This window comes from Leptinotarsa decemlineata, unplaced genomic scaffold, assembly GCF_025532065.1.
Source record: "Leptinotarsa decemlineata unplaced genomic scaffold, Ldec_3_MD MMD2_P_RNA_scaffold_14, whole genome shotgun sequence".
Lineage (NCBI taxonomy): Eukaryota > Metazoa > Arthropoda > Insecta > Coleoptera > Chrysomelidae > Leptinotarsa > Leptinotarsa decemlineata.
The window spans coordinates 12,741,588-12,767,023 of record NW_027412528.1 but is presented as its reverse complement, the minus strand read 5'-3'; the positions used below and the strand labels follow the sequence as shown (position 1 = coordinate 12,767,023).

Genomic DNA, 25,436 nt, shown 5'->3' with positions numbered 1-25,436 from the left:
GTATTATCTGAACAAAGCTAATTTAAAATTGGATGTAGAGCTCAAAAATGTTGAAATATACAGGGTGTTCCATTTGAAAAAATTGAGTTCCACTAATTTTTTCATGAGATCAAAGTATCTGCATTTTTTGAAGACCCTGTATGAGGCAAATGAAAATATGACTCGGAGTGAAGATCCTCATAGTATCACTCCACTCCATTTCAAATTTGATCGTTTCAGTGCAAGAGAGTTCAAGATTATCAGCATTCATAAAAGTTCATGTTTGGTAAAAAAAATATCAAAATTAATTTATAGGGAAATAGTATATGAATTTGTTGATAAAGTGATAATGAATCATAATATGATATTATATACGAGGTGTTCCATTTGAAAAATCAAAGAAGCCGCTACTTTATAGTAGAAGCGACAACGCCGCTTCGTCTAAAATTTTTAGGTTGATCCGTTGAATAGTTTGTCAGAAACGGCTAATTAACGCTCATCATGAAAAGTCCTGTATATGATTTCTCCTTTTGTATTTGTCTCTAAATTTCTGGCAAATAGTAGTTCTTGATATATTTTCTCATTTTTAATAAACCTCACGTTATGACAACAACAATGCTTCATTGGTTGGTAAAGTGGAGTCATCCAATTGAATTGAGAAGTCTTCAGATGATTGCACAATGACTCTTCAATGTTTTCAGCCATCTCATCTATTCGTCTTTGCACGGTACTATTACTCAAAGGAATTTTTCGGATATTTGCCGCTGGTTTATGGAGTACAGTAGTTATTACTTATTTTATTGCGGGTAAAATTAAATCCTCTCCAATAGTATGAGAGGTTTACCTGTTTGAGCAATTAGCAAGGAGATATTTCAGGAAGCTCGTCCATCGTCGTCTTGCTTAGAAGCCACTGAAAAAAGTTTTGACACAGTTGGCTGAGCTGAGTGTTTTATATCCCGTTCTTGAAAATAAGTCACACTTTTGTCTATTTTTATCTGAATGCATTTTATTCAAATGATCCTGTAGCCTTGAGGATTTTCAATAAATCCATATTTTATACATTCCGCGCTATACTGCCGTTTTCTTTTATTTGCTTCCGACATAATTTAGTCTTGAAAAATTAAGGAATCCACTATTGAAAACTTGTTAATGACACCACTGACAGTAATAATCACCGCACGTACAGCACTTTACCTAGCTAGTCTCTATAACTAAATTCACTTGTTTTCGTAATATCGTCGAATGACATTACTGGCTGGAATGAATGAATGAATTAACGTTTATTATTTTTTTTTGTTTTGGTTTACATTTTGTTTATAAGTTACAATCTATGGTGCCCTGCTATAGGCTTATGCCTCTCCAGGGCAGTGTTAATTGATGGTTTTGGTTCATTTTATTGATTACTTATTATCTTAACTATCTTAACTAATTGCTAATTCTAATTCGGATGTCCGTGTCGTTGCTGTGGTCTTGTTTCGGAGTGAAGTTGTGTATTGCGTTGTCCTTGTCCTTTGCAGTTGTCTGGCTTTTTAGCTCTCGGGGGGTGTTGGTAGGTTGTTAGTGGTGGTTTCCGCTGGTTTCAGGTTCCTACGGGTCGCTTTTGTCCACTATCTGAAGGCCAGTGGGTAATCCTCCAGGATATCTTGGATTTGCTCCGTCTTGTCTCCCATCGCTCCCAGGATTCTGGCTGGGGGAAACGGGAGCTTATTCCTTGGTATCCTTCTGGATCCTCCTCGGGTAGTCCATGATGTTGTTAGTGTCTCGATTGCAGCGGTGTTGTTGCTGCTCATCGTTCTAGTGGCGTATCGTCCCTGGAGATCCTGAAATCTGACGTTTATGGGGGAAATAATAGTTTGGTTATATAAGTTTTGTGAAGGGTAACGCCATGGGAGGTTATATATGTTACGGAGGATTCTTCTCTCGGTGGTAAGGATGCGGTGGGATTTTCTCGGGGGAAGCGTGCAGTAGATCATGGCATTGTAGTACAAGATTGGCCTTTTACTGGCTGGATGACGCGATGGCGCGCACGCTTTTATATGAGGCAACGGGGGGGGGCCTAGTACTTTCGAGAATGGAGACTAGAAACTTCTCGCTTCGCATTGAAGCTTCCCACCATCTATTGTACAGTTTGACAACTATCGGACAGGAAATAGTTACTGTCTAGTCACCTAGATGGCGTTACACGAGGAAACGCGCGTTAAGCGTAAAGGAGCGGTAAAGTTTGTGTTGAAAGCAAAAACACATTTTTAAATTAGCCATCACTCCCCTCAACCGCTTCGACGCCCCAATCTCCTCTGTGCCCTTTACTGCCCACCTATAGTCCTCCAGCGCCCACAATGGGGCGTTGCCGCCCACTTTGAGAAAGACTAGGTTAAAAAATGCCTGTCTCATTATAATGCTTTCAGTGATAGATAAGATTGAAGAACTTCATTCATGTGTTTTTCAAATCTTCAATAGTATATCTCCACACCAAGGTTTTTTGTATGTTCTACCAAAGCTACTGATAATATATTTGAGATCAATTTACTAAGATTCATCTGAAAATGATTGATGATTTTTGTAGAAAATTGTGAAGATATTCATTATTGAGATGATATGTGATATTGAAAAATTCATATGAAAGAAAGGTGAAAAATCACATACAGTGTGGTACCTTTAACTGGAATAAATTCAGTAGAATTGTAACAGAATGTTTCTTGCAAAATTCCTGAGACAGGTCGATTTTGTTTTCAAGAGAGATACATTTCTACATTCTAAAGAACCAAATTACATGCATCCCTTACATAGGGTAGCTACCCCCTAAATTTTTTTAAATAGCAATAAGGATTGATTTGTATTAAATTTTAAAGACATATTATTCCTCTAAACAGCAGTGCTCGATTTTTAAAATTTCGTCGATTAGTTTCCGAGATACTATCAATTTAATTTTCTAGACCCTGTATTCAATTACCTTGGACGCCTATGTTTATATTTTGAAAACAATAATAGTTGTTTACAGGCAGTCAGTAGTAATCAATCATAAATATATTTAATGTTTATAGTGACAGTATTACATTGTTCTACGAATAACAAAGTTGGAAAATGTCTTCAAGAGATCCTGCTTCCAACCAACTTCAAAATTGGTATGAGGAAAATAAGGTAACTGTTAACATACTATACAAAAGTGAATTTATCAAGTTATATGCAATATATATATATATATATATATATATATATATATATATATATATATATATATATATACCGGGTGTCCCACATTTTATGTGACAGGCAATATCTGGTTTGTTGAAGGAGATACACAAAAATGTTTCATACAAAAGTTTTAGGAGTTCATGAGAGCTATATTTTGATATAATTTTTAAATATACAGGGTGTTTGGTGTAGGTGCTACAGACCAAAATTCCATTTTTTAAAATAGAACGCCCTGTATATCATTACATATTCAGATGCTACGTTAAATTTTGATATCATTTCATGTTTGGTTTTTGAAATTCGGTTACGGCGTTGTTGAGTTATTGCACTTTTCCTTAAATATAAAGTTTCAAAAAAACTTATTTACTCGTACACGAATCCAGTCTATATCTTTTATTAAATTGAACTAGACTACTACTGAATACAAACTATTATTCTCACCTCTACGATACGATATCGATATCAGTTGAATATAATATTGAAATTCTTGAGAATGTGACTAACTTGAGGGTGAATTGCTTTATATTGCACAATTTCATCAAGTAGCTTATGCTTGTTGATGCCATAGTAACAAATGTTGTTGAATTGTATCTACTTGTCAGTTCGATTCAGTGATTCTTTGCAAAACAGTAACTGTGTTCTTTGTGCGAAAACTCCAGTATGCCTTTCGCGTTTAGTCCAAGTGATTGCATTGATATGTTATTAATTTTTGGGAAATGTCAGAAAAACTGCCGTCAAGCACAACGTCTATACCAAGAACGTTTTCCAGACAAACCCATTCCGTCACGAATGACTTTTTCGAGAGTTGTAGAAAAATTGCGAACTGGGTCATTTCCTTCTACTATAAAGCATCGTCATCCTACGAGATCTGTTAGAACTGAAGATTTAGAGATCAATGTGTTGGCTTATATTATTATTCATCCACATGTTTCTATCCGTAATCTTGCAGAAGAAGTCGGTGTGAGTAAATCTAATGTACAGAGAATTCTGAAAGAAAATAAATACCACCCATTCAAAATTCAGTTGGTACAAGGTTTGAAATCCACGGACTTTGAACGACGACTTGAATTCATTGCTTGTATTCAGGTAATATTACATGAAAGTCCTAACATATTCAGTCAAATTTTGTGGAGCGATGAATCGCGATTCCACAATAATGGATTTGTGAATCGACATAACAGTCACTATTGGTCTCAAGAAAATCCCCACTGGGTCCGCGAAAGTAATTTTCGAACTACTTGGGGTATTATTGTATGGTGTGGATTGTTCAATGGCCGCATCATAGGACCTTACTTTTCCAATGAAAATCTCAATGGATTGCGATATTTACATTTTCTAGAAAATGATTTGATCCAGTTGATGGAAGATATTCCCATAGCAGAACGACAAGGAATTTGGTGGCAACAAGATGGTGCTCCTCCTCACAATTCACAGGTTGTTACTGAATATCTGGATAGAACGTACCCAAATAGATGGATTGGTAATAAGGGTCCAATTCGGTGGCCGGCTCGTTCCCCAGATTTATCACCGCTTGATTTTTTCCTAGGGGGTTATTTAAAAGATATTGTTTTCACTACTCCCCCTTTGAATGTGGATGATCTGAAAATGAAAATTCGACTAGCGTGCAGTGATATTACGCCTGATATTATAAGAGCGACTTGTACGAGAGAAGTGATTCGACGTTTCGAAGCCTGTATAATATCTAATGGGCATCACTTTGAACAATTTTTATGACTTATTTCTAGGTACCTACCATTCTTATGAAATGATTTATCAAGTTATATTATTTACATTGTTATTAATTAAAGATTTGTTTTCGAATACACCTCTTTCAATTTCGCAATTGTTTCATATTCAAAATGATTCCTGACTGAATTCCACAACTCAAAATTGAAACCATTATTTCGAACACCCAAAATTTTGACTAATTTTCATGTGATCTGATGCAGAGAGAATAATTGTATGAGATATTTTTAAAAATAATAGTCGTTCTCAAGACTTTACATTTTAAGCAATAACTCAACAACGCCGTAACCGAATTTCAAAAACCAAACATGAAATGATATCAGAATACACATTACTAAAAAGGGAAACAACATCTAGACTGGCTAATAAAAAATTATCTGGAAGTGTCATACCATTGAAGGTACTGTTTACCTCAAAGGAATATTGATTGTAATATTCATTATTGAAAGCATATGCTTAGGTGGGTGCTACTAGCGGCCTACCAGATAACTAGGTATATGAATTTTAGGGAGTGAATAAAATTTTTGGAGAAACTGAGTTATATGAAGTTAATTTTTTCTTCAACACTTCATGAATCTCTCCTGAAAATACCCTTTTCAATTTAAACTATGGAGAATTAATAAGTTCAAATAATTTGTATTCATCTTATATTGAGGAAAACGGGTAACGAATAAAAACAAACGATTAACAAATTATTTGGCAAACAAATATCCACAAAATAGAATAGAATATAGAATAAAGGAGAGTGAAGATGTCTAAACAAGTTTTTCTTTTCAGAATGAAAGGAAGTATGTAACTAACAACTCCGGAATTCAGTTGGTTCAAAAGGCCTCTAGTCTCACCGTGGGAAAACTTGGACCGATTGTTTTAAGCGATTACAACTTGACACAACAGCTTGGGCACTTCAACAGAGAACGGATTCCAGAAAGGGTGGTTCATGCAAAAGGAGCTGGAGCTTTCGGTTACTTCCAGGTGAAAATGATATTATAGATGTGAATAATACGTACATACGTTTTCAATGTACACCCATAACTACATACAAAGTGTTTCCTAATTACGTTGAAAAAATGTCAGGGTCTCTTTAGGAGTTAATTTTGTGAGAACCAGTCATATACACATAGGTTTGTGATTGAATTATTTACAAAATACTGGGTGTAAACTTTTCTGAAAGATATTTTTTTTAGTATTCATATTCTGAATATCCCTTATCCGATTTTGGTGAAATTTTGCAATTTTTAGTAAGAGTTTTAGTAAGAGGTTCATTTAGCCTTAATTAGATACACATTATTGAGTCCAATGACGCATAAAACACAGTTTAGCAAACATCATTGACCGAAAAATGTACGCCATTGACGTTTCTTGGAACATTCAATTTCGTGTTGGATGAGAGATCTAAAAATGAAACATTTTCATCTCTTGATTTATTTTAGTACCTAACTTTGTTAAAAAAAATGAAAGAAAGTGAAAACAACTAATGTACTGAGCAGTAAAAAAGCAACAGCTGTAGGTATTCATATAAACATTAAAAAAAAAATATACATTTTTCGCCGCAATTAGGGAACACCCTGTATATGTCACTCCATGCCGAATGGTAACGATATGGTCATGATGCATTTTTTGGGTTTCAAGATAACTAAAACGAGAAATATAGTTTACACATGATGAGGCAAATATAAAATATTTTTTGTGAAGGCATTGTTTAAGATATTTTTCAACTTAATATATAAATTAACATATCATAATGACGACTGATAATGTGAAATAAACTTCACACACAATGGAGCAGATATATGTTTCTTTCGAAAATATTTCTCGAGAAATGGTTTTTTATATTGAACATAAATCATTTTTGCGTAAAAAATCAAGGATTTTCTATTGATCTCCCTGAGAATTTTCACCTTCCACAATCCGAAAAAATAAAAATTGTAAAGGTTAACTTTGAATATATTCAAATAGGCAGACTTCTAGTTCACTGAAACATGTTACTGCGTAAATTTAATATAATTTTTTACAATGGAAAATGAGCTATATATCACTAATGTATCGTTATTTTATATTTTGCCTATCAAAAAAGGATCTGAAAAATGACGTCACTTAACACAAGGTTGATCAACACTTTTATATTTGAATAATCAAAAGCATTCTTCATTATAATTTTTTTCATTGTAATATTTTTTTAAATACTGTTTTTTGTGGATGTCGATGTTTCTGCAATCCAGATTGTTGATAAAATGCACAGGTATATTAGGAGAAAAACTGAAGCTTTCCGGAGAAGTTATTGTGTAATATAAACTCTTATTATTTATTAGTTACGGAGTGAAGTGAACCATCAGATTACAGATCAATGAGGTCCAAGGTTTTGGTATATACAGGGCTATTCAAATTCGTTTCTGAACATGGGGATCTCGTAAACGATAAGAGATAGAGTGTCGGTTAAATTGTGGCAAAGTTGCGTATTTTAAAGACCTATTCAATGATGCAAAAAAATCGAATATAGCTCTTTTGGTTCTGGAGATATACAGGAAAAACAAAAAAATCCCAAATTATTTGTTTGCCTACATCTTCTTTATTCGTACTTGGTACTTGGTGTGGGCTATCAGAATATGTCCATGAATCTTTTATACAGGGTGTCATCTGACTTGGGACACACCCAATTTTTAAATACAGACTTGTATTTTTTGTTACGTAGACGTTCACCTCATACTGAGAAATTAAATTTCATTTTATATTTCAGGATGTTTCAGTAATATTTGATTACAATTGGGTAAATTATTCCCTTTTGAATTACGGCCTTGGAAATTGGTTGACTGAGTTGAATAAAAACATAATAGCAACTTTCACGTCTCCCTATGTACAATAGAGTTTTTCGAGAGTTTTTTTCTCATTATTAGGTACCTATTCATATTTTTTTCCATTGCTCTGAGCGTTTTCTACAATGAACTTCGAATAAGAAAACCTTTTATGATTATCTGAAACATATCTACTTACATGTGTTTCAATAAGCAGAAAAAGAAATGATAGCAATAATAACATCCGAAACGAACACAATAATTGTAATGAAAATTGAAATGAAGTAATTTATATACACAAAAAATCAATGACGCAATGAATGTTCGAATTTGAGTACTTCCATTTCGAGACAAATAATGGACCACCACGATCACCAGATCTCACTATTTTGGACTATTGTGACTATGTGACTATGTGAAAGACTCGAGATTGAGGATTTTGAATGACTTCGAAACAATGCAGCAAATAAGTGTATTGAGGACAATAAATAATTTGGAAAACCAAGTTCAAAAATGTTTCGAATTCGAACATTTATTGCGCCATTATTTTTTTGTGTATATGAATTACTTCATTTCAATTTTCATTACAATTATAGTGTAATAATTGAAAAAAAAATCATAGTGTTCGTTTCGGATGTTATTATTGCTATCATTTCTTTTTCTGCTTATTGAAACACATATATTATGTAGATATGTTTCCGACAATCATATAAAAGGTTTTCTTATTTATTTATTTATTCATTTATTTGATTTTAACCAAACAGGCCAAGGCGGCCTTATTACTTGATTAACAGCTTCACAAAAAATACTTGAGGTGTAAGCTATGAATCTGAATCATAAACATAATGTATCATGAATTATGAATTGCAGGGGCTTGTGATCAATCCACAATAAAAATATTGAGAATATCGAAAAATCCTTTGAGATCTGTAACATTTTAAAAAGATATGTTCAGAATATGATTATTAATTATTCTTCGTAAAAACATTTCAAATATATCTATTAAAGCCATTATGTCATATCTTCAATTCAATTTTTTTGACTGGTAAAATTCCTTCCGCTTTCAAAGACTCTCTCACAACTCCGATTTATAAATCTGGGGATAAACATAAAACAAATAACTACAGACCAGTAACAGTTATTAATAACTTTGCTAAAATATTTGAAAAGATCTTAAAAAAATAGACTAGTTGATTATTGTAACATAAATGGGATCCTCTCTAAATCTCAATATGGATTCAGAGAAAATTTATCGACTGAAGGAGCAGTTTTTTAATTGGCAAATAATGTTTTCAATAGTTTTCAGGATCAGGCAAAATGCATCACTGTATTTTTAGACTTAGCCAAGGCATTCGACACAGTCAATCATGATATCCTTTTAGAGGTTACAGGACATTGGAGTTAGAGGAATGCCTCTCGAAATTTTCAAAGATTACTTATCTAACAGAATTCAGATAGTTAAAATTAATGATTCGTATAGTAATCCGCTACCCGTCAGCATGGGCGTACCTCAGGGAACAGTATTAGGCCCTATTTTATTTTTGCTTTATGTAAACAATATTTTTAATATCAGCAATTTTGAAGGAAAACTATTATCCTACGCCGATGATACTGCGGTAGTATTTGTGGGACGAACTTGGAATGAAGCATATGAAACCGCAAACAAAGGAATGAAATCGATATATAATTGGCTAAGTAATAATCTATTGAGTCTTAACAAAGATAAAACTAAATTTATAACTTTCACTTCAACAAGAAAAGATCAACCTGACGAAAACTTCATTAAGATTCACAAATTCACGTGTACAGAAAACCAAAACTGTGGATGTTCCCGAATAAATAAAACACATTCTATCAGATATTTAGGTGTCATGATCGACCAATTTCTACGCTGGAATGATCACATAGATCACATAGTGAAAAAACTCCGCAAACTGATTCGGAAATTTTACCAACTAAGAAGTATCCTAAGTAGAGATGTCATACTGACGGTGTACGGTGCCTTGGTGGAGTCGATGATTAGATACTGCATCTTGATGGGGTGCATCTTATGGGGTGGCTTATTCAAAACATCACTACATAATCTTGATGTTATACAAAATACATTGATCAAAATCACATAGAAAAAGGATAGGAGATATTTTCTACAGAGTTACTTTATGAACAAAGTGGTTTGTTCAAAGTCAGAAAATTATACGCTCATCAATGTTTATTATGGATTTATAGGAACCCCATTAACAGCATTTCACATAAATATAATATGCGAATGACCTCCAACCAAGCAATTACCAAAACACGCTGTAAATTGAGTCATAACCAGAAATTTGTGACATATTTTGGCCCGAAATTATACAATAAGCTACCACTCCATTTGAAGAATATTAATAATTATCATAAATTGAAGAAGGAACTGAAAGTTTTCATCAGAAATCATTATGATCAATTGCAGGATATCTTTGAAAATGTTTAAGCTAAATTACCTGCTCTCTCTTTCTCTCTTCTTATTTCCTCACTATAGCCATCATTCTCCAACTGCGGTTTTTAACATAGTGAGGTGGATAGTATTATGTAACCAAACGACCTATTTTAGTTTTTTTTTTGTATTTATTTTATTATACATTATATAACACACCTTATATCAGTCTGTAGCCACGACACAAGCCTAGCTTAGGTGGCTACAGATTGTGTAATATATGGTTATATGATAAGACATTTGAATTGTAAATCGTAATTGAATTGAATTGTAAATCGCACGGAAAGCAAATCATGTAACTGAATAATTGATTGACATGAAAATTGGATAAAATTACTTACTAAAAATTAAAAAAAATTAAAATTACTGTATAAAAAACTTTAGGAGGTAGAGAAAAATCTATCCATCAGGAACGACCACAGAAGGGGGGATAGTACCCCACTTCGAGGGCAGTTTCTTAAACAGTAGTAGTCTTAAACAACTATGTACTTGTTAGTCCGCCACTAGGAACAAAAACGAACGGTCGCGCGTCTTTCTTTCTTGTTGTTAATTAGCAAAAAAATGGCTTCTTCACCACAATCGCGATCTACTAAACGAAAGCACGAAACTATAACTTTAATGGAAAAGATGGAAATCTTAAAGAAAGTGGATAGTGGTGTGCCTTTTACAGACATAGCAAATCAGTTTCATATTGGGCGGTCAACAGTTTACGATATTCGGAAGAACAGAAATAAGATCGAAAACTATGTCACTAACGCCGAGTCTGGAATAGGAAAACGTCAAACGATGAGAACTGGTGAATATCCACAGTTGGAAGAAACACTTTTTTCGTGGTTTTTACAAGAGCGTCAACGTCACACACCGATAACTGCTGAAGTGTTGCGACAGAAAGCACTCCAGTTCTATGAGAAAATTTATGAGAAAAATGATTTCAGAGCTAGTGAAGGATGGCTAACAAAATTTAAAGCAAGATTTGGAATGAGATTGTTGTCCATAACTGGAGAGAAATTGTCCAGCAATGAGGCTGCTGTATCACCATTTCTTGAAGTTTTTATGAAAAAAATTGAAGAGCTTAATTTGACGGCGGATCAAGTTTACAATGCCGATGAAACTGGCTTATTTTGGCGACTTTTACCACATAAAACGTATGTTTACAGAAGTGAAACGTCTGCTCCAGGCAGAAAAGTATCCAAGGAGCGGATAACCGTTATGCCTTATTCAAGTGGCAGTCATAAGTTGAAACTCTTAGTTATTGGAAAATCTAAAAACCCTAGGCCATTCAAGAACATAAATCTCCCGGTTGTTTATATGAGTCAAAATAAAGCCTGGGTAACCAAAGATTTGTTTTACGACTGGTTTCATCATGTTTTCGTGCCTGAGGTGAAACATTTTTTAAAGTCGCTAAATCTACCACAGAAAACTCTTCTTGTGCTTGATAATGCTCCTGGACACGGCCCAAATGACGAATTATCATCTAGTGACGGCTGTATAAAAACACTTTTCCTTCCTGCTAATTGTACGCCTCTGCTCCAACCAATGGATCAAAATGTGATACAAATGATGAAAAACAATTACAAAAAGAAGATTTTACTTAACGCCATAAGTCGAGAGGCAAACATTGCTGAAACTCTGAAAATGTTGAATATCAAAGATGAAATTTTTACAGTTTCTGATGCCTGGGACGAAGTTGGAGAAAGAGCAATCAAATCATCATGGAAAAAATTGTGGCCTAGAATTTGTGAAGATGATGACACTTGGGAAGAAGAGGATCTAATTCCATTACAGGAATTGATACAGTTTGCAACAAATCCTAATGCAGGTTTAACACGTGAAGATGTTGAAAATTGGTTTGAGGAAAACCCAGAAATATATGAGACACATTCAACCGAAGATGAGCTTGTAAATGAATCATTTGACTCATCCTTTGATAGCTCATCAGACGAAATGTCGGTACATGTAGATTGCACTGTCAAATCAGAGGACGCTTTGGAAAGTGTTGACACTTGCATTAAATGGGCTCAGGAAAATGGAATGACATACGATATGGTTAGAAATTTACGTAAAATGCGTGATCAAGTAATTACGAAGATTTATTATGGCAAAAAACAGGCCAAAATAGACCAGTATTTTTCAAAACCTGAGTAATCAGTTACGTGTCAGTTTATTTTCTTATTTCAATTAATTTTTGTGAACCTACATACTAATACAAAATATATCTACATATGAGTAAATATCTACATATGTTTTTTATTTTTTTGTTCCTAGACACTATAATCCGCCGTTTCCAGTAATCCGCCCGATGGTCCGGATTTTATGGTGGCGGATTAGCGAGAGAGTACTGTATATTATTATTGTGAACGGAAAATAATAATGGCTGAACATTACCTCGCGTTCAACATTGTGGCAGACATATTTGAAAATGTTAAAAGTAAATATTTTTGAAAGTAATTGACGAGATCTGCCATTGATACATTTCACTAATTATAGTTTCAAAAACCCACATTAATTAGGGCAGAAGTTTTCAGTGCGTACAAGTATCAGCAACGGTGTACTTTTACCGGAAGATATTTTTGTTGCCGGCTATCATAGTAGTTGTTATAAGATGTTTACAGCTTTGAAAAAACATTTTATTTGGCAGATGCCAACAAAAAAGTTCCATTACACAGTACGTCGTCGTCTGCGACTGAACAACCATCAACATCAGTTATTAGTTCAATACAACACAACAAAAAAATATTTTTTTAATGTTTCCTACACTAAATTAGTCAATTTCTACTAATTTTGGGGTGATAAAAACGAAAATACCAATGAAAAATTTTTATTAGCTCTGGTTTTTGAGATACACAGTACTTAATCTTAAAGAGTAGTTATACTATACGTGAAAAGTGAAAGTACATAAAACAATATTGTTATGTTTCTTTTAGAATATTTTAAGTACAAAATTAATAAAAAAAAAACATTATTCTTAGTGTTTTGACAAATAAAAAAAGTTTGTACCACCAAATTTCAATTAAGTCCATCCGATTCATTGTAAGATCGCTGTCGTTTAGCTTGTCTTTTATAAAACAATTCTGGAGCATCCCTACACACAGACCAGCAGTAGTCTGCAAGCATTGCTTCATTCCAACGGCCCTGATATCTCTGTTCCATTAAGGCAATGTCTTGATGGAATCTTTCTCCATGTTCGTCACTCACAGCTCCACAGTTTTGTGGGAAGAAATTAAGATGAGAGTGAAGAAAATGAATTTTTAAGGACATGTTGCATCCAAGTTGGTGGTAAGCTTGAAGAAGCTCTTTAACCAATGCTGTGAAGTTATCATCTCTTTTGTTACCTAAAAACCCATGTACAACCCCCTTAAAGGCTTCCCAGGCTCTTTTTTCATTTCCTGTTAAAATCATGTCAAAAGCAGGATCATTTACGATTTCACGGATTTGAGGCCCAATAAAGATGCCTTCCTTGACTTTAGCATCACTCAACCTGGGAAACTTTGCTCTCAAGTACTTAAAAGCTTGTCCTTCCTGGTCCATGGCCTTCACAAAGTTTTTCATTAGTCCCAACTTAATATGTAATGGGGGAAGGAGAACATCCTCAGGATCTACAAGAGGCTCGTAAACTACATTTTTCTCATTAGGGTTTAGGTCTCGTGTAGGCCAGTTCATTTTTTTATAGTGAGATTTTCTATCCCGACTGTCCCACAGACACAAAAAACAACAGTACTTGGTGAACCCTAATTGCATTCCTAGGAGTATAGCAATGACTTTCAGATCACCACAGATGAGATATTTTCACATCATGTTTTAGAAGATTCCACTGTTGTAGTCTTGGCCCTAACAGCTCAGCCTTTTCCTTAGACAAGCGAAGATCTCTTATAAGGTCACTCAACTCTGCTTGACTAATTCTGTGCGGATCACTAGACCTATCGCTTACCTCAAAATCAGGGTCATAGGATGTAGAAGGATGGGTTGCTCCTTCTAAACAGTCTTCATCACCTTCCTCTAAAATTTCATAGTTTTGGGGTGGAGAAGGGATTGGCAAATTGTCTGAGTGTGGTACAGGCCGAAGAGCAGATGGGAGATTAGGGTATTTAACCGTTCCTCTTTTCTTCATAGATAAACCTTGCTTAATGGGAGGAGTTAAGCAGAAATAACAGTCGTCTGTATGATTGGTAGGCTCACGCCAAACCATAGGTACTGCAAAAGCCATTGCCCGGTTTTTATTTTTCAGCCACTCTCGCAATATGACGGAACAAGAATTACAACATATATGAGGAGCCCATGATTTATCTTGGTCCCCAACTTTCAAACCAAAATAATGTTCATAGGCTGTCTTAACGATAGGTGTCATTTTACGTTTCTGAGCCTTAAATGTTATTTCACCACATATATAGCAAAAGCTATCGACAGAATTCACACACTTTCGAGGCATTTCAGATCAGCACTTAAATTAATTTAAAAATCAACTTCACACGATAATTTCAATAGCAACCACGTGCGTACAATTGACAAACTCACATAGGTTATGTTAACTACTTAAGAACAGCTGATGAGAGGGGTGTTATGTAAACAAACATGTGTACCAACTGTTGGTGATGAAATATTTCATTTGTTGAAAACTCAATATACATATATATATATAATATAATGATACTATATCTTGAAAACAAGAGCTAATATATAATTTTTATGGTCACTTTCGGTTTTAACACGTGGAAATACATTTAAATCATCTAATTTCAACCCCGAAACAAAAACTTTGTTGTGTTGTGATAATTGATGATGCAATGGTACAGGATTCCGTTTTGAGTGACGTGAACGTTACTGAGATAGATAAAGTTGTAGAAAAAAATATTAACGTCGCAGTAGATCAGCCGTTCGAGGAAAGACAATTGGAAGATTCAACAGAACCATTAACTGTTCAGAATCCTGAAACTGTGGCTTCAGCAAACCTGAATTTGTGCTTTTTTGTGATAAAAGAAAAAAATATAAGTCTAAGAATGAGCCGTTACGTACTTCAAAAAAAATCAATTTCAAATAAATATCTCATCAAAGTTGGAACCAGATTCTGAAATTCACAATGAAACTTTGATAAAAATACAAAGTGTTGCCTCTGATGAAGTATACCTACTATCATGATTTTTGTCGACAAAAATTTAGAAATCACAAACGGTCACTGGTGAAAAGTCATTTCCGTACTTCATGGCATATCTCTCGAGAGACACATGAAACCGTTTATAGAGAAATTTGTAATTTAATTGAGGAGAATGTCATAAAACGGGGACGTTGTTATTTTCTGTCATATTTGCATAAAGAGTATCCCGATATGTTTAAAGAATTGAGTGAAGGCTCCGATAAAGCATCAATATTTGCCGCGCATTATTTACAAGAAAAAATTCACAAGAAATTTAATGATAACATTCAAATTTTGATGTCAAAAAAGAAAAGTTGTTGCTCCTAAGGGCGTTTCAACTATTGATGACTCATTATTTGCGCACCTAAAAGACCAAGATACCTTGCAAGCAGCTGCTGCTATTTTGAGAAAGGAAATTTTAGGAATAACTGAAACAAAATACCTGATTACTTAACTAGACAACGACTAATTAAAGGAGAATGTTCAACACCACCAATGATTTCAGAGTTTTTTTCGCCAATATTCCTGGTAAGTTGATAAAAATCAATTCTTTATCGAATATGTTCAAATCTATTTATAAATTATTAATATTTCATAATTTACGTTTCATTTCCACAGAATCTGACTCAATTGATGATGAAGATGATTTACACAACGATGAACATTACCCGGATGATGATGAATGAAGAATAATGAATACCTATAAATATGTATGTTACCTTAATATACCTTGATATTTAAAATTTTTCCGTATTTTATCGTCTTTTTTTATTGTCAAAATTTTTAAATATTGTATGAACTACATAAAAAATATTAATTTCAATAAATGCAGTGATTAAGATTCTTATGCTGACAGCTTCGACCTTTTTGATAGTATATCTAATTACAATGTCCTCTCTCTCATAAAACAAAATGTAGGGGCTCTCCAGAGGCTCCAATAAATTCAATGCATCACCAGAACACTTCGTGACACGACTATCGTCAAACTTATACCAGGCCGTTTCTTCTTTGACCAAGGCGTAATAATGACCACATTCAACGCCAGAACCACAGTGAACAATGACTGCATGAATATTATAACAGTGGTCTGCTAGGTTGAAATGTTCATCTATTTCGAACCTTCCAAAGAGTTTCTTGCTTTCGTTAGAGGTTGAGTCTTGTTTGAAAATCATCAGTGTTATTATTAGATTGACTGGTGCCTCAGCTATACTTGTTTCCTTATAACAGTCAGTTAGTTTGGCGCATGTTTGACAATACAGTCGATCATCGCCTGTTAAAAATTCCATTTTCAGATGATTTAACAATAAGCTTTGCACGGACTGGTTATTAGTCATATTAGGAAAAGCTAGATGAAGTTCCAGAAATTCACATAAGTTTTCAGTACTTCTTGAACATTTACCACAAAGTAAACAAGTGAGGAATTTTCCAGCAAAAGATTTACAAACACAAGACGAGATGAGCTGTACGGAATCAATCAGTCCAGAGCGGTCAGGAGTATTGATTTTGCTATTGTTTTGCTCACGAAGAGTATTCAACAAGAACCCCAAGAATTCGGAACAATTCTCTTGTTGTCCTAACGAATATTTAGTGGACTTCAAAGACTCCAGGAAATCGGTTGGAGGGAAAGATGATACCTTCTTACGAAACTGCAGCTGCATGAACAGTTGTTTGAGTATGATGAATAAGCAGGAAACATTCTCGTTCTCGTTCATTATTAAAACTTCGTTCTTGAAATTCTTCGTCATGAACAACACTTGTAAAATGCTATTCATGTAACAAGTGTTTCCTAAATTATCCAATCCAATTTTCTTCTCTAAATTTTTAGGACAACTCTCTACTGATTCGTAAGTGATTAAGTAAATCATAAATACATTATTTTGATGTAAAACAGTTATCGTAATACTTAGACATCTGGCCGGGTAGTATCTCAGATTTTGTTATTTTCTGATGCTTGAACGCACTGAATACTTCTGCTCTAATTAATATAAGTTTTTAAAACTATAATAAGTAAAATGTATCAATGGCAAATCTCGTCAATTACTTTCAAAAATTTTTTTTTAACATTTTCAAATATGTCTGCCACAATGTTGAACGCGAGGTAATGTTCAGCCATTATTATTTTTCGTCCACAATAATAATATATTTCAAAATATCAAAACGGCAAACGTCGTCAAATGCATTTAGGGCTTAGTGAGGTCCCATATCATGTACGGTAGATATAGAGGCCTCAATGTACAAAAACCTAAGTCTGGTCAAATACATGCAGGTAGCCGCTCACTGGCTCTTAGACTAAAAGTAAAAAACTCCACAGATACTTCAATATTTTCTCATTTCTAAATCGTGGCGCTTCAAAGCATAATTATTCATCTTCATATCATAATTGAAAATTAAATGAACCAGAGCTTGGAACGTGTTCATTAAATGAAATATAATTTGTACAACGACACGCGAGCAATCACGCAGAAATGATTTATTCGCTAATGTTGCTTACAACGTATACTCGTATGTATCACAATTGCAACAGCGATAATGGCACCACTCCAACTTCATCGAGCGTTTTGTGATCTTTCACACAATTATATTCCGCAGATCAATGGAAATCACAAATAAACTGGTAACTTTTATTTGATATAGTCCAGGAGGAATCTGTTACAAATTTGGTCCACCAGATGCAGATTTCTCCGCATCAAATTTTGAATATCAAGGCAGGTCTGAAAAAAGCTGTAAGGTTCGTGCCGATCGCACAACGGCCGGTCTTTTTTAAATCTGATCATTTGGTATACTTACTTATATTCTCTCTCATTGTGTGGTTCCAAAACTGAATTTTAATTTTAATTTAAATGCTTTTCACTCACTATTCTTTTCTCGACAGATTGACAAAAGGTCTCTTATTAACTTCATCTTACTCTACTAGGATGGTATTTTTCTCAGTACAAGAGAAAATGAAAGTCCAAAGTTTCAAATATAAAGTATGATAAGTAGAATACGACTCTATTGATAAAATAATAAAAAAACAACGTGTAAAATCTTATATAAAAAATGTTGAATTGCAATAAAACAAGAGAAAATAGAACAAATAATTCGCCGCAAATGTTTACTGTGCTATTCACTATTTAATTCAAACTCTTAAACAACTATAAACATACCAACTCGGTACAAAATACTTTTAGTTTTACTTTTGCTTCAGGAAGAGTGGTGTATAACTTCAAATTTTCACCATTTTTTTTGTAATTCTACTCTAGCTTAACTATCAGCACTAGGAACCCTAGGAATAAAATATTATGTGAACTCTCTCTAAATATCAACTGGTTAGTAGAAAAAAATAACAAACACTTACATAACGCCTCTTTGTGTGGTTCGTGGTCAACCATAGGTTTCGTTGACCCGGTGTGTCTTCTACACCAACACTTTCAATTTAAACTCCCCTGTACCCCATACCGGCTTAAGATTTCACTATCGTTTTTACTTAAATTTCGCCCCACGCACTTATAAATAAACAAAATTTCTCCCCTATTTAGGCCACCTCCCTCAGCCTCAAAGGCTGAGGGATGAGACCCCCGATCTCGTCTCGACGAGATCCGGTGACCGACCTTTTCTGCCTGTCTCGTAAGAAACTCTCAAGCCCACGCGTCAGCTACGCTATCCACAAAAACCTCATATCAGCGTTTTTTCAACCTTCCCAAGTGTATGATCATCGGCAGGATGCAATACATTTATTTGTTTAGTCTAAGTAAATGTTAACATGACCACAACGACGCTCGAAGGTCCGACAGTCATAAAGTAATTCAGCGCTTTTTCAACTGGAAAAATATCGACACCGAAGAAACGGGTGATCGACCTCGATCTCAATGAATAAAATAGTATTTTATGGTACTATCGCAATGGCAGTTATTACAAATCGGTGCCCGGTGTACCGAAAACTATTCGACTACAATTTATTTACACCATCTGTATCTGTATAGTAGGTAGGGTGAGTGTAGGCCCATAGAACTTAGGCCACATGTGACCCATTGTATATCCTCCTGAGGAGTTGTCCTCCTAGGTCATTGTCCATCCTGTCCTTTCCAGGAAGGTGGATAGGTCACTGGTAGACATCTCCTTTATATCGGCAGGTGTAGGCCAAGACTCGCCGAACACACACTCTCTTATTGACGATAACTCCGGGCACTCGCACAGGATATGCCTGACAGTCTCATCTTCCTGTTCACACATCCTGCATAGAGGTGTGTCCACTAGCCCCATATTATGTAGGTGTTTCCTTAGCTGACAGTGGCCAGTCAGAAATCCTACTGTAAGGCGTAGATTTTTCCTGGTCATCGCCAGATATTTCTTCGGCGCCAGCTTTCCAGGGTCGCCCAAGGTGATCCTGGCAAGATTGCATCCATTGATTCCATCCCATCCCTTTAAGGATTGAGCATGGGTGTAACATTTGGCTAGTTCCGCAATTGTCGAAGTCATCAGGCCGTGGGTGCCACTGGGTCCTTAAAATCTAAGTCCAGTCGCTTCCGTGGCTAGTCAGCAATGCAATTACTTTCACTCTTGTCGTACCCTTCAACCCACCTCAGGATAATGTTATTATCTACCGAGGCTTTGGCTAAATCTTGGTGGCACTCTAGCACTAGCCCTGAGGTAACACGTTGTCTGTTCGAAGCTAATTGGGCTTGTCTGCTATCAGTGCAGATTATTATGTTTTTGCCAGAAATTCCTTTCCTGGTTATTTCTTTTGTGGCGATTGAGATACCAGCCAGTTCTGTTTGGACAACGCTGGTATTTCTTCCCATTCCCCACTTAATCCTTAGGCTTAGTGACCTGGAGGACACTCCACATCCTGAGCCTTTTTTGGTGTTTGAGCCCTCTGTATATATGCGTATTGCATCTGACTCTGTGTTCTGTTTTATTTGTATGTTGTAGGGCTTATTGAACACAAACCTGGCTTCAATTGCATTACTTGTTTCCTGCGCAACAGTGGTTGCGCAGTAAGCGCTTCCCGCCATAGTCTCAGCCTCAATCAACCCATTCCTACTTCGAGGTTTACACCAGCCTTACACAATCGTAACATGGCCATTAACTCAACTACCTTGACGTACAGGTCCACGTCCATAAAGTTAGCAAGGCAACTTGTAGTAAAATTTTTGAAATATAATTTTTCATTTGTCGAATAATTGTTGAGAATTTGTCGTGAAAGAAAAATAATTGTCGCGCATCTCATTTTTTTTATAAGGGGTAGCCCTGCTAACTTGATATGAAGTTAGCACAGCACCTGTAGTAAAATTTTTAATATAACTGAATTATTAAAACTTTCATTACTAGAATTTGAAGAATAATCGTCGTAACTCAATCAATATCAAAAAAATTCTTGAAACGTATTTTTTTGGAAAATGTTGCGTTTTTCGTGTCATACCTTGTACTATATGGATATTTTGAACCATATGGCAACACCGCAACAGGCGTATTTGATTTCTTCATATATTTTTTAAAAAGATCGCCAGTGAAAGGTGCTAAAATAAATTTGTAATGTATCTACGTGGAAATTATCAATACATTTTTTTGTTTCTTCAATTTTTGTAATCCTATATTCATGTCGAATATTTTTTGCAATTAGCAACTTATTGACCAATTGTATCTCTTTCGACAATCGTTTATAAATAAAGATCAATCAAGTATTGTTCAATTGTCGAAACAGTAATATATACAGGCTGATTCACGGTGGATGGCACATTAGACGTTTCTGGTGAACCAGACAACGGATCACTTTGAAAATTTAATGGAGGGCATATTCGGACATTCTCTAGCCAACTAAAATATTTTCGACAATGCGGTGTTGCCGCTTCTATTAGAAAGCAGTAGCAACTTTGATTTTTCAAATGGAACACTCTGTATATAATATTATTTTTGGAATCTCCAACAATTGCCCGACAACTTTTCTTGATATTTCCCTATACCTATCTGTTACCGTTTTCGAAATAAAAATTAATTTCAATTTTTTTCTTCGAAAATCATGACTTCTAAAAATGCGCCGATATCTTTTAGTTAAGAAGTACTATGATATCGAAATTTGGTTTGGAGTTAGGTGATACTTGGACACTTCCCACACGTTAGCCTAATCTCCGTTACTTCAATACAGGGTGGTAAAAAAATACAGTTTTTTCGTTTGCTTGAAAAAGTTGCTGAAATTTGATTATTTTAAATGGAACACCCTGTATATTATTGAAAATTCGGAAAGCTGCTGAAGTTTGATTTCTTTCTGTGTATATCATACCTATACCTAACTAGTCAAGTTTCGGACTTATAAACATTTATTTGTGAAAATGTCCCTTCAGAATGGTATTTCCATTCGGTATTTGGTAAGCAGGCCATGATTACTATTTGACAGTAGTGTTGTGACATTCTCCTAATAATATCGACATTTTCGTCACTTCAGAAGTTGCAAATACCTTCAAAACGATGGAACAAAACTATTCAAACGAAGTTCTTATGAATTTGTTTATTATTTTTGGACAGTGTGACAAAATTATAAGCAGAACATGTAGAAAGTTCAATGAAATGTATCCGAATCTACCGCCAATGAACCTCAAGAAATTTATACGAATTCAAAACAATTTCAATGCATTTGGATCAACTTTAAAAGCACCAAGAAACTTGCCTCGACCCGTGACTTTCGAAGACAACCAGATTAATGTCTTAGCATATTTTCACGCATTTCCCGAGTCATCGATAAGAAGTGCTGAAGAAGATTTGGGTATAAAATATTCATCGGTTCAAAGAATCTTGCGAAGACATAAAATGCATGATTATAAATTCACCAAAATTCAAGCAATGAAGCCTCAAGATCCTCAACAGAGAGTAGAATTTTGTGAAATGCTGTTGGCACGCATTCAAGAAGATCCACTTTTTTTAAATAAAATTATTTGGACTGATGAATCGAAATTTTCGAGAGAAGGGATTTTCAATAGAAAAAATCGTCATTATTGGTCCAGTGAAAATCCTCACGTCACAAAAGAAGCCGGATTTCAAGAAAAATTTAGTTTTGATGTCTTCTGCAGGTTGATGGACAACAAATTGAGGTACGTGATATACGAGGAGTCATTAACATCCAGAAGCTACCTGAATATTTTGGAGAATACTGTAGACAGTTTCGTGGATAATCTGCCACTCGAAGATTATCGAAACTGTTGGTACCAACTAGACGGAGCTCCTGCACATTGCACAAGAGAAGTGAGCGCAGAACTGGATAGACTATTTGACGGTCGGTGGATGAGGCGCTTGGGACCATGGAATTGGCCAGCGAGATCACCCGATCTTAATCCATTAGATTTTTATTTGTAAGGAATGTTTCAAGAAAAAGTTTACAAAATACCCGTGCGTTCGAGAGATGAATTGTTAGAAAGGATTGCCCAAACATTTGAAATCAGATCTGCCACCACGAAAGTAGTCAACACCCGCATTTTAAAGTGCTTGGAAGTGAACGGCCAGCGATTCGAACATATTTTGAAATATTCCACATGATTGTTTTACTTTTTTATAATTATTCATATCAATATTTCCAATTTCAAGTTTTTTGGTGCTTTTTTAAAGTTTATCCAAACATATTGAAATTGTTCTGAACTCGTATAAATTTCTTGAGGTTCATTGGCGGTAGATTCGGATACATTTCATTGAACTTTTCACATGTTCTGCTGATAATTTTGTCACACTGTCCAAAAATAATAAACAAATTCATAAGAACTTCGTTTGAATAGTTTTGTTCCATCGTTTTGAAGGTATTTGCAACTTCTGAAGTGACGAAAATGTCGATATTATTAGGAGAATGTCACAACGCTACTGTCAAATAGTAATCATGGCCTGCTTACCAAATACCGAATGGAAATACCATTCTGAAGGGACATTTTCACAAATAAATGTTCATAAGTCCGAAACTTGACTAGTTAGGTATAGGTATGATATACATAGAAAGAAAGCAAATTTCAGCAGCTTTCCGAATTTTCAATAATATACAGGGTGTTCCATTTAAAATAATCAAATTTCAGCAACTTTTTCAAGCAAACGAAAAAACTGTATTTTTTTACCACCCTGTATTGAAGTAACGGAGATTAGGCTGATGTGTGGGAAGTGTCCAAGTATCACCTAACTCCAAACCAAATTTCGATATCATAGTACTTCTTAACTAAAAGATATCGGCATTTTTAGAAGTCATGATTTTCGAAGAAAAAAATTGAAATTAATTTTTATTTCGAAAACGGTAACAGATAGGTATAGGGAAATATCAAGAAAAGTTGTCGGGCAATTGTTGGAGATTCCAAAAATAATATTATATACAGAGTGTTCCATTTGAAAAATCAAAGTTGCTACTGCTTTCTAATAGAAGCGGCAACACCGCATTGTCGAAAATATTTTAGTTGGCTAGAGAATGTCCGAATATGCCCTCCATTAAATTTTCAAAGTGATCCGTTGTCTGGTTCACCAGAAACGTCTAATGTGCCATCCACCGTGAATCAGCCTGTATACCTATCGTATGTAGGTATATTAAAAATGAATTATGAATTTCTCCCAGCAGGCAAAGTGATCTGTTTTTATGTTAATTATTTTTTTTATAAAAGACAAGTTATTGATCAATTGTCGTATCTCTTTCGACAATTGTTTATGAATGAAGAACAATTGTCGCTCTTCAACATTTTTTAAATAGGTGGCTCTGCTAACTTGATATAAATTTAGTAGGGTCACCCCTGTAGGTACAGGTCTTAATAATTATCAAACATCGGAATTTTTGCTATTAATATTTGTCGAGCAATTGTCGTAACGCTCTTCATGTGAGAAAACGATAAAAAATGTATTTTTCTGTTCGTTATATTTTAAGAATATTAAAAAAAAAGTTGAAGAGCGACAATTGTTTTTCCTTCATAAACAATTATCGAAAGAGATACGACAATTCTTCAATAAGGTATCTTTTGCAAAAAAAAAGTAATTAACAGAAAAACAGGATCACGTTGCCTGCTGGGGGAAATTCATAATTCCTTTTTAATATAATCGACTTTTTCAACAGGAATACATACGACATATCAATTATGATATTTCGACAATTCATCAATACTTAACTTTTTGAATATCTCTAGAAAAAACTAATAAACGAATAAGATATTTTGATTGCGGCGTTGCCATCTAGCGCAAACTATTCTTAAAATATTACGTACAGAAAAATACAGTTTTTATAGTTTTCTCCCATGAAGCGCGTTACGACAATTATTCGACAAATATCAATAGCAAAAATTCCGATATTTGAGTATTATTGAGACCTGCAGACTGTTAGACTGTAAAGTTAGCAGGGAGCCCTGCTAACATTATTTTCACTCTACATAATATATGAACTTTGTAATTATGTTCATGAAAATAAAACTAAATTCAACAGAAATGCAAACCTGCATGACGTTAACCCTCGTCAAAAAAATCATTTTCACATTCCATTTTGCAAATATAAAATCACTTATAACTCACCTGATCATATGGGGCTGAGAATCTATAACAGACTACCCCACGATATAAAAAATGTTAATGAATGTAGGAAATTCAACAAGATTCTGAAAAATTTTTAATTGAAAAATGTTTTTATTCATTGGATGAATATTTTAATATGTAGTTGGTGATAAGCCTGTTACTGTCTAGCTTATCAATCTTTTTACTTTTTACTTTTTTACCTATTGTTGTCCCGACTATTCCTATTCATATGTACTATGTCTTTTGGAAATTAAATATTATTATTATTATGTAACTTGGTTTGGAATGTTTTAATTTTTATTTTTCATTTCTGTTAATAATATTTTTTAATTTTCAGCTTTTATTAATATTTCAATTTTTTATTTTCTGGTTGTAGCTTGTATGTTATTTCCTTGTAATGTCAGTTTTTTGTTTTAATACAATTGTTATTTTCGGTTAATCCTTCCATTTTTTTCAGGGTTATCAACTCAATTTATATTATATTAGACAATGGAAGTCCGAACTGATGAAATACACTGGTTTTCAAATTAGCATATCCGCATTGTAAATTGTAAATTCAGGTTTGAAAATGATTTCCTATCACGTAGTAACGGCTACATCCATCAATTTATTATCAAAAACATGTTTTGACGACTTCTTC

The 25,436-nt window shown here is 34.4% G+C and overlaps 2 protein-coding genes across 2 annotated transcripts in view; one reads left to right on the top strand and one right to left on the bottom strand.

Annotated features, from left to right (window-relative positions):
• LOC111513207 (mannosyl-oligosaccharide alpha-1,2-mannosidase IA) overlaps nt 1-25,436 on the bottom strand; it is a 302,260-nt gene that overhangs the window by 137,896 nt on the left and 138,928 nt on the right. The gene's annotated exons all lie outside the window — the stretch shown is intronic.
• LOC111511045 (catalase) overlaps nt 2,982-25,436 on the top strand; it is a 45,241-nt gene continuing 22,786 nt past the window's right edge. Inside the window, exons 1-2 of the mRNA XM_074179472.1 lie at nt 2,982-3,117; nt 5,695-5,889. Of these exons, the coding sequence (XP_074035573.1) occupies nt 3,061-3,117; nt 5,695-5,889 (252 nt within the window). The 5' untranslated portion in view covers nt 2,982-3,060. The remainder of the gene's footprint in view (nt 3,118-5,694; nt 5,890-25,436) is intronic.